At 47.0% G+C, this 14,347-nt stretch overlaps 1 protein-coding gene across 1 annotated transcript in view; it reads right to left on the bottom strand.

Moving 5' to 3' along the window:
- Nucleotides 1–14,347, bottom strand: part of RAB26 (RAB26, member RAS oncogene family) — a 198,848-nt gene that overhangs the window by 57,635 nt on the left and 126,866 nt on the right. The window contains exons 3-4 of the mRNA XM_084819037.1: nt 6,501–6,542; nt 3,042–3,108 (exon numbers count right to left, since the gene is read on the bottom strand). Of these exons, the coding sequence (XP_084675163.1) occupies nt 3,042–3,108; nt 6,501–6,542 (109 nt within the window). The remainder of the gene's footprint in view (nt 1–3,041; nt 3,109–6,500; nt 6,543–14,347) is intronic.

Raw genomic sequence — 14,347 nt, 5'->3', positions numbered from 1 at the left:
ACACTGGCAACTTCTCAATGCTTCCTTTGAACTCCTAGAGTGGTTTTTTAAAAAAGAAAATTGAAATTATTTTATGTAAGAGGAACTGCTTGTTTATGCGTATTTCATGCTTCCTCCTAACAAACGCAGAAACATACACGCTGCACAAGGGCTGAACCAACATTCACTGGCTCATTCGTACACGGTGGAATGGGGACATTTTGGTGATTTTTCAAGGGGAGTGAGTGGCGGGGGGCATGTGAATTTGCTACTCCCACACACCCTGCAGCAGCACAGCTCCTCTTGGTGGCCGCCATTTTCTCACAGTCTGCCCCAGGTGGATGTCATCCCAGGGCCTTGGGGGCAAGAGGACGGCAGCCCCGCCATTGCTAAAGAAGCAGCAGCACCCAAAGGGGGGGGATGCCACACCTGCTGCCTGGTATGCCCCCTCCTACGGGGGGGGGGGACTGACCCAGGGACCAGGGGAGGGAAGGGCCATGTGCCAGCACAGGAGTGAGCCAATCAGCACCCCGTATGTCCGGCTTCTGCTGCAAAACTAGGGGGAAACGAGGGAGCACTCGTTTCCCCCTTGTCAGTCCTACAGCAAAGGCTGCACAAGGTGTGTGACACTTTCCAGAGCATCCAGATACAGCCGAAGAGGAAACCTAACCACGAAAGGTAATTGGGGGAAAGGCGTAGGTGTCTGGCATCTGAAGCATGGGAAATGGGAGCCCCCTCCTCAAGGCTGGTGATTCCCACAGGGTCTAGAGGGAGAGCAGGGGCACCTCTGCCCTGCCACTGCTTTGGGATGATCCCTGGGTACCGCAAACCATGTGGGCTGCCGCTGAAATCAGGGCATTTGTAATGACCAAATCAGGGCAATTCCGCAAATTAGGGCATTCGATGATCATATCGGAAGGTGGACTGACCCTTTGGAGCAAGTGCCGCACGCGCACGCGCGCACGTGCACACACGCCCTGAAGCAAAACGTAATAGGTGGATTTGAGTGGCATGAACGGGGATCACAGGAGCTACTCCCTGTGCCGCGGCAGAGTTAAATGATACTTCCAGAAGCAACTCCCTTGGAACTTTGCATTTTTAAACTAGCATTTCAATCATTTTCACTTGAGAGCCTAGTCGCTGCCATTCACTAATCCTCTGAGAACTCTCAAATTTCATTATGGAATGTTTAATACAAGCATTTGGGAAGCAAAATTTGCTGGCATTCTTCCTGCTGTCTTTAGCTCTCAAAAGCCCCGATAGCCAACAACTGGGCCGGCTAGTTGAGACCTACACAAAAACTTTCCACACAGGCATCCCTCTTTCACCCCTCTGCCCCCTGCCTCCCCAGCTTTTCAAGGCCAAAAGCGGGCAAGAGGGGTGCTCCCATTTTTAGAGCCATCAGTGAAGCTGCTGTGGTCAGATGGGTGTGCTGCAGGCTCCCTTGCAGTGTCACAGAAGAAATTGGGATCCTCATGTCAAATTGCTGCAAGTATTGCTGGAGATCTGCCGCAGCGTGCTTTCCGCCATTACAAAATATTCTGGGTGTCTGTTCTGGACTGTGCTGCAGAGTTGGTCGGGGAAACAAATTGTCCTTGGCCAGATCTGCTCTCACGGTGCTCTTGTCAATGGTTGGACAGTCTGTTGACAGGAGTGACAATTTGATACTTGCCTACTCACCTGGGGGCAACTGCTTCTCACCCTAGACGATCAGCAGCCTGCTCACCTAGAGAGAAGCACCTCACTTGCTGCACATTTCTTGTTCTGTAGTAGAACCAACCTATTTACAAAAACTCCAGTTTCCTGTTACTGCCGACCCATGAAGCTTCCAGCATGGAAGTTTCCCTTTGCTCATTAACCAAGTGTGACTTCAAGGCATTTCATGGGGCCGCTTGCCTGACTTTGAGGGGAACTCCAATTTGAATATGAAGCACTTCACAGAGAGAAGCTGCTGACATTTCCCTTCAGCCCTTGACAATGCAAAGGGGCCTTTCATGCTATGGCTCACTCCATTAGGAATTCCTTGCCACAGTCGGGAACTCTACCAGTTCAAAACACACAACAGAAGGAAGAGGCCAGCTCTAAAACTGGGCCAGATCAATTTAAACCACCCCAACCGAACAGTGTCTTTGATCTACTTCTGGGGAGAAAGCGAGATCCCCTTTCCTGTCCCTTTGTAAATACATCCCTCTCTTTGCTTCTCCAACAATAGGGACAAACTCCATCCCGTCTGTAGATTGGGGTTTCTGTTTTGCCCAGAAACATCCCCTGCTTTTTGGGTTTCTGTTCTGCTCAACATCCACCCCAAAGGAACAGTCTGGAACTTAAAAGCTGCCTCACATCTTCCTGACTTCTTAGTTGGTCCTCATTAAGGTACTGTGCTGAACTTGAGGAAGCAAGCAGGAGAGCCAAAAACACAGCCAGAACCAGAGTGTGGTTTTAATACGGACAAGAAGGAAGTGCTCGCTGCTTTTTGTGAACGTTTTCTGTAATAACAAAAGGCACCTTTCCCTTCCGGCTGTTCTTCAGTCATTGCTTCAAAAGTGTTTGAATGCGTTGCCCTCACTCTCAGTTGGCTTTATCTGACCTCATTTGCCTATCTATCTATTTACTTGTTTATTTATTTATTTCATTTCATTTCATTTCTATACCGCCCAATAGCTGAAGCTCTCTGGGCGGTTCACAAAAATTAAAACAGATTGGCTATGTAGTTTCTTGGCCCTGCTCACTGCATGATCCCGGATTGGCTGGGATTGCCCATGTCACGAATCTGAGAAGATGAGGAAGCAGTAAGTAGAAGGGGAAATTGATACCAAAGCAGCAGCAACCAATGGCAGTGAATGTGACTGAAAAAAGATGAACATTTTCACAATTAAAGAGGTTTGGGGAATATATTCCTGTCCCCTCTCCCCCAAGCAGTCCTTTCAACCTGAACATCAAAGTGGAAGAGCAGTTTTGATGGCACCTTAGATCTCAACCAGATTCATTCTTTTTAATTTTTCACCTTGTCCCACTCTACTCAATTCTTCATCAGAAAGTAAGAAATATGTACAGGTCCTTACCATGGGCATCCCGGTAGTACGCGTGTGTGACACTGCGAAATCTCTCCTGGCCAGCAGTATCCCAGATCTGAAAATGGCAATCAGCAAAAGACAACAAAATAAAAAAATAAAAAAATTTTAAAAATGCATGAGGAAGACACGAACTTGCATATCTGTTCTTCCACCCAATATGCTGATACACAAAGAGTCAACCAAGGGGGAAAGGATGCAGTGATTCTTCTCTTTCCTGTTGGTGCAACTGCCACCAAGCTGGGAGGAAGCAGAATCCTTTAAGGAGTTTTTATAAACTCCTTTAAGGAGTTTATAAAAATTTTCAAAATTCACTGACTTGGGTCCAAACCACATTACTTACACTTAGGTCCCATTGAAATAAATGGAACTTCAGTTTGTCATGACAAACTTTTAACATTGATTTCAATGGGATCTATCTAGGTGTGAATACAGCCCAATATTCTTCCATAAACAAAATTTTGCTGCTGCTGTGTTTTTCTTAAATTGGCCCATATGGCAATTACATGTAAAAAATACTAAGGCTGGGATTGACATAGCTCCTTTAGGCATGCCCATGCTTAGAGAAAAGTTTGACTTTTTTGGGGGGGACGACAGCAAACTCCCCCCACTCACACCATGCTGCATCACAAACTGTTCTAGCAACTCCTCCCATTTTCAAAAATGGTATGCTGTATGGCTTGGGGGCTGAAAACAGGCCTAAACCCCATAGGACTTGTGGGAATAGTTGTGCAGTTCCTTCAGTACTGGCGTAATTACTTAGATTTGTGTCTTTGTGATAAGAAACACAGAAGTTAACATTACATATTGTCAATTTATTTTGCAACTAATTTTTCCAAGCCAAACAGACCTTTCACTTCCCACACAGGACCTGCACTTTATCATCATTCCATTGTTGGTGGTTTCCTCCAGGTCCTGAACAGTGAGAATATTTGTGAACATTCCATGACATTAATTCTTGTGAACCACCCAGAGAGCTTCAGCTATTGGGTGGCGCAGAAATGTAATAAATAAATAAATAAAGTTGTTCAGCCAATGGGTATGTACAGTTACAGGCAATATCCAGTGTTTAGTGTGTAAGAATACATGTTAGATGTACAGTTTGAAGGAAGGGTGAGCACAGAACAGGACCCAGCATTGCAGCATCTGAACCACCAATCAAGGCTGGTAAATATTACTATTAATTACACGCACAATGTAATCGATATTTACATTTTTTGTAACCTTTGATTTGGCCTAATAAAGGTATTACAGTATATGGATTACAGAATTGTGATAATTTTGAAAAATGAAGGGAAGAAATATAAAGTTGTTCTTTGTTGAAATAATAAGAAAGTCAAACTGTCCCCTCCATCACCAAGGCAGCTTTCTGGAAAGTGTTATTTTTAATGATGAGCTGAAGGGTCCAATCAATTTGAAACATGATTAATTTTCACAGCCCACAGAGGGACGCTGATAGAGATAATAATAGACCAAAGGTGGCATGAGTAATACATCTCTCAAGCGGGGCTGCACTATGCTCAACCTGATGGAATACTAAAGCACTCCCCATTTGACTTGGCAAAGAGCTTACAGTGCATTCTTAAATGGGAAATCCACCTGACAAGACAGTTGAAAGGACACACCGATAATTAGATTTATCTGCCCTTAGTGGACTGGTGTGTTTTCATGGGAAGACCCATTCCTCTCTCATGCGGGGAGTGGAACGCCAACATCATTAGAGCGAAGAGAACTAAGGACTGCTTTGCACAGCGTCCCTCCTATAGGACGGTGAACGGGGGAAGTAGATGGGTAGCCACTGGGCGAAACCTAATGGATATTCAAGATCTCTGGCTTGGATCCAAAGAACCGTGAGCAGGAGGACAAAATAAATTAGCAATGTTCCAGGAACTCTTGTACGAGAGCTGGCAGAAGACGTCTCGCAGCGCTGGGCCACAAGAGGCACAAGGCTTCCATTATGGAAAGCCAGCCAGTGATGAAGGGAAATGGAGGCAGAGGTGCTGGGGTCCCCAGTGTGCTGCCCCTGGGCAACCTTGTGCCTGCAGACACCCCCTCCTGGCTGCCCGCCAGGTTCCCTGCCCCTCCTGATCTCTTAATTGTATGGATCTGAAGCAACCAATTAAAAATAAATAAATACAAATTTTTAAAAGCTGGGAGGCTGGCACCTTCCAAATCAGCGCCACCTTTATGTCCAAGAATGCCTCTAGGCCCCACAGAGGCATTCCCAGAAAACAGCCCTGCACTTCATTTTGAAACACGCCCAGTGGCAAGAAAAAGGCGGGGAGCATCCTGGAGGGCTGGAGGAGATGGCAAAGAGCCAGGGGGTGTTTCACTTGGGCCCTGTGTCCTGTTTCTGTTTTCTCCTGATGTGATCTAGTGTGTATTGGCTGGCTGGCTGGTGTGGGGTGGCACATGTTTCGCCTGTTTGTTTTGCTTTGCTTTTGGGGGAGGGTGTGTTTTGCCAGGTGTGCGTGCATGTTGTCTTGGGAGGGTGCTTTGCCTGAGCATTATCAGTTTGCCTTCTCTGAAATGGGTATTTTCTTGTGCTTTGGGGGCAGATATGTGATTGGGGCTCAAACCCTACCTGTTTAATGATCCAGTGTTGAAACTGAGTGTAAATAACCATTTTTTCTCCTAGGATGCTTGAATTATTGTATATCGTAAATTTAAAAATAAACACGACTGACCGCTGACCCAGTATCTACCTTGCTGGAATATCTGTCTGTCATGCAATCCGTGAAGCTGGGATCACACCACTGGTGAAGAACCTGCAGTAAATACTCTTTAAGTATTTACATCTGATTTCCCTCTCAGCTGTAGGACATTATTCATTCTTTTTAGGTGCTGCTGTTACAACTTATTTAACAAGTATTTAGTACCAGGGTACTACTACCTGCTGTACAGAATACATGAACAAGTGGCTTTTCCAGGGAAGCAGATAAACTTGGCACCAGTCCTCTGAGCACAACAAAATTTGAAAGCTCGGGATTGCAATACCTGGCGGAGCACCTCTCCCGGTATGAGCCCACCTCTACACTTCAATCAACATCTGAGGGCCTCCTCTTCAGGAAGTTCGGAGGCTAGCAACACGGGGCCTTCTCGGTGGTGGCCCTCCCAGTGTGGAATGCTCTCCCCAGTAAAGTCTGCCTGGTGCCACCGTTGCCATCTTTTTGGCACCAGACTTTCCTCTATTCTCACACATTTCACAGCATATGATGGGGCTTTTTATTGTTAGTTGTTTCATTGGGTCCTGGTATTTTACTGTTAATTGTTTTTAGCTGTTTCGAATTGGTTTAAATTTTTGTATGTGAAACATTTTATACTATGTTTTATCATATTTTATTTTAGGGTTTTGATTTTTGTGAACTGCCCAGAAAACTTTAGCTATTGAGTGGTATAGAAATGTAATGAACGAATGGATGACTACAAGAAAGACAGAGTTTGCCTTACCTGCAACTTTACTTTCACACCATCCACATTCAAGACTTTATTCTAGAAGAGAGAAAAAGAGACAACTGAATCGGCGTGCCCGGAGCCCCCATCAACTCCCTCACTGGAGTTGCATCTGCGGCTGACTTGGCCAAGCCCTTTCTGTGTGGATTCTCCACTGTATGGTTAATTTCGGCTGGCCTCTCCTGATGGGACAGGGGATGTTGTCTGACAATACTTGACAGGACAGACAAGTTTTTGTTTTGTTTTTTTGAGCAGTCCAATGACCAAATAATCCATGAAGGAGGATTGAAAGCACTGTTGGCTTCTGGCCGTGCCTTCTCCGGCTGAACATTAAAGCCAGCCAGGGTCTTCTTCCCTTAATCTTGCAACCCCAACCGTCTCAGTAACTGTGCGGGTCCTGCGGGTAGCGGCTGCCTTCTCTGTCCAGCATGGAACATTTGCAATCATGCAGAAAAGTTGACATGGCAAGCACTTTGCAGAACATCTCTCTGTTCAGTGAGGGAAGCACGTCAGGGAAAGAGACATCAAAGTTTCCCCCCAGGATGGGCCAGCCTTAGAAGTTAATTCAGAATCATGTCAAAGGCTCACGTTAACGAAGCCTGTTGTTAAAAAGTTCATAAATCTGCAGACCGAGGCATTGGCAGATGCAGCACGTCACGCCTGGTAAACCCGCAAGTGGCAGGAATGCCTCAGGATGCTTTTAGAGAGCTCAGGACACGAAATGGGACCAGCTCTTATTGCTGCCCCCAGCGTCCCCATGCACCACCACCCTGCGAGATCCATGTGATGTGGTGACCTAGGATTCCCACTGGAGAAGGCTTCCAGTCCTGTTTCCTGGAGAGTTCTCTCACCACACCCACCTTAAAACTAGGGGTGGTCCTCTGTGGCTTTAGGCTGTGGGATAAGTCATCCCATATCCCTCCTCCTGATTCTCACTGGCCTCACCATTAGGCAGAGTGAGGCAACTGCCTCAGGCGGCAGATGCTGGGGGAAGCAATGGAACCCGCCTGGCCATTCCTCCTGAGCCCCCAAGCATTCTCCTCTCTCAGTGGAGCCTGTTCTGAACCCCATAAACCAGACTGCTGTCCTTGGGCGTGTTGGAGGACCTGGTCCCATTGCCAGCGCTGAAGGAAGATTCAATGTATGTAGAATGGAGGGGGGTGACATCTTGTCCTTGGCCTCAGCCTTGGTCCCCTGCTGGAATATGCAGGTCAAGTGGAGAGTTTCCCTGCCCCATGCCTTCATTCTCGCTCCCTCTCACCTTTCACAAGACCTCCACGAGCAGGACCCCAGAGGCACCTTCTTGCTACTGCCCTGGCCGTGTCCCTGTTAGGGGCCCTGCTGTTCATGCTCTTCATCACCCCAATTCCCTGTCGAGTTCTCGCACCACACCCACCTTCAAGCCCACCACTCGGGCACAGCAATCCCCAAACTGTGTGCCACAAGAGAACAAATAATAATAATAAATAATGAAATAATTCAAAGCCCATGTTGCTGGCCCACATTGGAAGGTGCCTGCCACCTCTCTGCAGGAGTCAATGCTCTGGCCTCCTTCCGATCAGACTCTGGTTGGAGGGGGGCAAGGAATTGTGTTGCATCTCTGCTTTGCTCCCAATGCAGAGGACATCCTGCCCTCAGAGGAGGCTGCCTGTCGCATTCCTGTACGAGGCACTACTCTGCCATTGCCCCTTTCCAATCAAGAAGCTTGCTGAGAGAAGAATGTTTCACACAGAAACACAGGGGATGTAATGGTGGTGGGGAATTCCTCCGTGGGCAGCTTATTTTTATTGTTTCACACCTAAGATAGGATCGGCAGAAGGTAGATTGAGATTTACCGGTAGATCTCTGGGTAGTTTGCAATAGATCAGCAAAGGCTCCCCCCCACACACACTTCTAAATTAGGGTGCTGAAATGAAGAATGCTTGGATGCCAGGAGTGGGTTTTAGCGTTGAATGGATGGTGAGCTCAGCTCTGGGGCTGAAAACAAATTCCAGGGGCTGAGCACCTGCTCAGAGGCACGCTGTTCCTTGACTGGCATGTCTGCGCCCCCCCCCCCATACCCCCAAGCTACACCAAGTCTGCACCTAGTTCTGGTTGGTGGGTCTTGTGGCAGATCTGCAACAAGAAGCCTGTCCCCTGGCTCGAGACTAAACCCACTCCAAGTCCCCCCGCATTCACTGGGCCGGACGCAAAGCCCAGCCCCCGCCAGTCTAAATGCATATACAATCACAGCAGGCCTCCTTTGCTCCAAACTGCGGGGCCCCTGGCAATGAGCTAATGAGCTGGAGAAGCCACTACACCTGGCAGGAAAAAATGCTCAGCCAGCCCGGAGCATCACAATCCAGCTGGAGCTGGTTTTCTGGAAACATGAAACATTATTAGGCATTTTGTAAATATTCAAATCCAGCCATTTATACCCAAAGAAACATTCTGCCTCACCCAGGCACACAACTTACTAGTAAATAAAATCCAAAGGAAAAGAAGACTAGAAGCCTGGAACAATGGGCATTATATTCTGGGATATGTTGCTCATCTCACTTGCAGATTAGCACACAATTACAGGTAAGAGATTCACACACAGCCTCCTTTGCTTTTCAAATGAGGCCCTGGGCCTATCTCTATAAGAGAGCACGCTTGCGAGGGAGCCACCTTTCCAAGTGCGAGGAGCCCCAGTTTCAAAGCATCATCAAACAAGCGAGTTAAGCAACTGTGTGAGTTAAGCAACAGGGCAACGAAGTCAGGGCAGTTGACTCTATCCTCCCTATCCCATACAGTAAGTAACGGTAAATAAATAACTATAATTTCCCCACCTTCTTGTAGTAAACAACTACGTTTTCCAGGGAAAACTCACCCAAATAAAAAAAAACACCAGTCATGAAGGTAGAAAGCCAGCAGGGGGTGAGGGCTATCCACTGAGTGTCACATGTATGACGATCTACCTGCTGGACAGAAGTCGTGGGCGTGTGCTCGGTGTAATGAGCTCCTGGCTCTCAGGGAACAAGTTAGTTCCCTTGAGGCCAATATTGCTGATCTGGAGAAGCTAAGAGAGGCAGAGACCTTCAGGGACCTATTAGCTGTCTCCCACTCCCAGGGTGACAGCAGCTCCTCTGCTGTCATGGAGAATGCAGGTCTCGGGGAAGGAGGGCATCATTCTGAGGAAGAGGGAAATGATCCCTTAGAAGGGACCCATTCCTCGGAAGATGAACAAATATCCTCTCGCACCGAGGACGTGCCTCTGGGGGGTGGGGGGCTTGTGGTAGTGGGAGATTCAATAATTAGACACATAGACAGCTGAGTTTGTGCTGGGTGTGTAGACTGCATGGTGAATTGCCTGGTGGAAAGGCTGCGGATATCATGCACCATCTAGATAGGCTGGTAGATGGTGCTGGGGTGGAGTCAGTGGTCATGTTCCATGTTGGTACCAATGATGTAGGGATATGTAGTCATGAGGTCCTGGAAGCCAAATGTATGTTTGAAATCCAGGACCAACAAGGTAGCTTTCTTGGAAATGCTACCTGTTCCACACGCAGGGTCAGCTAGACAGGCGAAGCTAAGGAGCCTCAATGCGTGGATGAGATGGTGGTGGTGGGAGGAGGGGTTCAGATTTGTTAGGCACTGGGGAACATTTTGGGACAAGCTGGGCCTGTACAAGAGGGACAGGCTCTACTTGAACCAAATGGAACCAGACTGCTGCCGCTGAACATAAAAAGCGAGGCAGAGCAGCCTTTAAACTAAACCCTGGGGGAAAGGCGACAGGAGCTGGGAAGCATCCAGTTCAGGTTAAATCATCCAAAAGGGATGAAGATGAAGATGTTTTTGATTGTCCAAATGTAGAAGTTACAAGATGGGGGGTACGTGGCTCAATAACACTACAAGCGAGAAAGATCTTGGAATTGTTGTCAATCACAAGCTAAATATGAGCCAACAACGTGATGTGGCTGCAAAAAAGGCAAATGCTATTTGGGGCTGCATTAATAGAAGCATAGCTTCCAAATCTCGGGAAGTACTAGTTACTGGTGGTGAAAAGAAAATCCAATGCTGTAAAGAACAATATTGTTTAGGAACCTAGAATGTCAGATCAATGAATCAAGGTAAGCTGGAGGTGGTCAAACATGAGATGGCAAGATTGAACATCGACATCTTGGGAATCAGTGAAGTAAAATGGACAGATGGGCGAATTTAATTCAGGTGACCATCATATCTACTACTGTGGGCAAGAATCCCTTAGAAGAAATGGAGTAGCACTCATAGTCAACAAAAGGGTGGGAAAAGCAGTACTGGGGTACAATCTTAAAAATGATAGAATGATCTCAGTACGAATCCAAGGCAAACCATTCAACATCACAGTAATTCAAGTCTATGCCCCAACCACTGATGCCGAAGAAGCTGAGGTTGATCGGTTCTATGAAGACCTACAACACCTTCTAGAACTAACACCCAAAAAAGATGTCCTCTTCATCATAGGGGATTGGAATGCTAAAGTAGGAAGTCAAGAAATCACCGGGATAACAGGCAAGCATGGCCTTGGTGTACAAAATGAAGCAGGACAAAAGCTAATAGAGTTTTGCCAAGAGAACATGCTGATCATAGCAAACACTCTTTTCCAACAGCACAAGAGGCGACTCTACACATGGACATCACCAGATGGTCAATATCGAAATCAGATTGATTATGTCCTTTGCAGCCAAAGATGGAGAAGCTCTATACAGTCAGTAAAAACAAGACCTGGAGCTGACTGTGGCTCAGATCATGAGCTGCTTCTTGCAAAATTTCGGCTGAAATTGAAGAACGTAGGGAAAACCACCAAACCATTCAGGTATGACCTAAATCATATCCCTTATGAATATACAGTGGAGGTGAGGAATAGATTTCAGGGATTAGACCTGATAGACAGAGTGCCTGAGGAACTATGGACGGAGGTCCGTAACATTGTTCAGGAGGCAGCAACGAAATCCATCCCAAAGAAAAAGAAATGCAAGAAAGCAAAGTGGCTGTCTGATGAGGCTTTACAAGTAGCTGAGGAAAGAAGGGAAGCGAAAAGCAAGGGAGAAAGGGGAAGATATACCCAACTGAATGCAGAGTTCCAGAGAATAGCAAGGAGAGACAAGAAGGCCTTCTTAAATGAACAAAGAAATCGAGGAAAACAACAGAATGGGAAAGACTAGAGATCTCTTCAAGAAAATCGGAGATATCAAGGGAACGTTTTGTGCAAAGACGGGCATGATAAAGGACAAAGAAGGCAGGGACCTCACAGAAGCAGATGAGATTAAGAAGAGGTGGAAAGAATACACAGAAGAACTATACAGGAAGATCTTAATGTTCCTGATAGCCATGATAGTGCGGTCACTGAACTTGAGCCGGACATCCTCGAGAGTGAAGTCAAGTGGGCCTTAGGAAGCATTAGTAACAACAAAGCTAGCGGAGATGACAGTATTCCAGCTGAGCTATTTAAAATCCTAAAAGATGATGCTGTTAAAGTGCTGCATTCAATATGCCAACAAATTTGGAACACTCAACAATGGCCGCAAGACTGGAAAAGGTCAGTTTACATTCCAATTCCAAAGAAGGGCAACGCCAAAGAGTGTTCAAACTACCGCACAATTACACTCGTTTCACACGCCAGCAAGGTGATGCTCCAAATCCTACAAGCTAGGCTTCAGCAGTATGCGAACCAAGAACTACCGGAAGTACAAGCGGGGTTTCGAAGAGGCAGAGGAACTAGAGATCAAATCGCCAACATTCGCTGCATCATGGAGAAAGCAACAGAATTCCAGAAAAACGTCTATTTCTGCTTCATTGACTACGCTAAAGCCTTTGATTGTGTGGATCACAACAAACTGTGGCAAATTCTTAAAGTGATGGGAGTACCAGACCACCTTACCTGTCTCCTGAGAAACCTGTACGAGGGTCAAGAAGCAACAGTAAGAACCGGACATGGAACAACCGAGTGGTTCAAAATTGGGAAAGGAGTACGACAACGCTGCATATTGTCACCCTGCTTATTTAACTTATATGCAGAGTACATCATGAGAAATGCCGGGTTGGATGAATCAGAGGTCGGAATTAAGATTGCTGGGAGAATTATCAACAACCTCCGATATGCAGACGATACCACCCTAATGGCAGAAAGCGAAGAGGATCTAAAGAGCCTCTTGTTGACGGTGAAAGAGGAGAGTGCAAAAGCTGGTCTGAAACTCAGCATTAAAAAAACGAAGATCATGGTATCTGGCCCCATCACTTCCTGGCATATAGAAGGGGAAGAAATGGAAGCAGTGACAGATTTTACTTTCTTGGGCTCCAAGATCACCGCAGATGGTGACTGTAGCCATGAAATTAAAAGACACTTGCTCCTTGGGAGGAAAGCTATGGCAAACCTAGACAGCATAGTAAGAAGCAGAGACATCACCTTGCCGACAAAGGTCCGTCTAATCAAAGCTACGGTTTTCCCAGTAGTAACGTATGGCTGTGAGAGCTGGACTATAAGGAAGGCTGAGCGCCGAAGAATTGATGCTTTCGAACTGTGGTGCTGGAGAAGACTCTTACGAGTCCCCTGGATTGCAAGGAGGTCAAATCAGTCCATCCTAAAGGAAATCAACCCTGAGTGCTCATTGGAAGGACAGATACTGAAGCTGAAGCTCCAATATTTTGGCCACCTAATGAGAAGAGAAAACTCTCTGGAAAAGACCCTGATGCTGGGAAAGACTGAAGGCAAAAGGAGAAGGGGACGGCAGAGGACGAGATGGCTAGATAGCATCACCGATGCAATGAATATGAACTCAAGTTCCGGGAGAGAGCGCAGGACAGGAAGGCCTGGCGTGCTATGGACCATGGGGTCACGAAGAGTCGGACACGACTGAACGACTGAACAACAACAACAACAACTAGTTACCCTCTACTCTGCACTGGTTAGGCCTCATCTGGAGTCCTGTGTGCAGTTCTGGGCACCACACTTTAGAAGGATGCAGACAAGCTGGAGAGCGTTCAGAGGAGGGCAACAAAGATGATCAGGGGACTGGAAACAAAGCCCTATGAAGAGAGACTGAAAGAACTGGGCCTGTTTAGCCTTGAGAAGAGAAGACTGAGGGGAGGTCTGATAGCGCTCTTCAAGTACATGAAAGGTTGTCACAGGGAGGAAGGCCAGGATCTCTTCTCGATCATCCCAGAGTGCAGGACACGGAATAATGGGCTCAAGTGACAGGAAGCCAGATTCCGGCTGAACATCAGGAAAAACTCCTGACTGTTAGAGCAATACGCCAATGGAATCAATTACCTAGGGAGGTGGTGGGCTCTCCCACATTGGAGGCGTTCAAGATGAGGCTGGACAGCCATCTGTCAGGGATGCTCTGACTTGGATTCCTGCATTGAGCAGGGGGTTGGACTCGATGGCCTTGTAGGCCCCTTCCAACCCTACTGTTCTATTCTATGATTCTAGAAGGGGAGGAAATGGACCAGGAGCACATGGTAGAACATAATAGCCAATCAAAGGGGCCAACGTCCCATAGCAAAAGATGCCCACGCCAGAGGCATCTGGGGAAAGATACCATGTATAGGTGTTTCTATGCAAATGCTAGAAGCCTCTGCGCCAAAATGGGAGAGGTGGAGCGCTTGATTTTAAAGGAAAACGTGGATATAGTGGGCATTACAGAAACCTGGTGGAGCGGAGAGAACTAGTGGGATACGGTCATCTCTGGATATCAACTCTGTCGGAAGGACAAGGGAGGGCGTACTGGGGGAGGTGTTGCCCTGTATGTCAAAGAGGGCATAGTGTCGAGCAGACTGGAACATCTAAAAGGGGTAGGCTCTTCCACAAAAGCGCTGTGGGTGACAATACCAGGTTCTAAAAT

This window comes from Heloderma suspectum, chromosome 12, assembly GCF_057233095.1.
Source record: "Heloderma suspectum isolate Gila_16-S chromosome 12, 16-S_ref, whole genome shotgun sequence".
NCBI classification, from domain to species: Eukaryota; Metazoa; Chordata; class Lepidosauria; order Squamata; family Helodermatidae; genus Heloderma; species Heloderma suspectum.
This window is presented reverse-complemented; position numbering and strand designations above follow the sequence as displayed.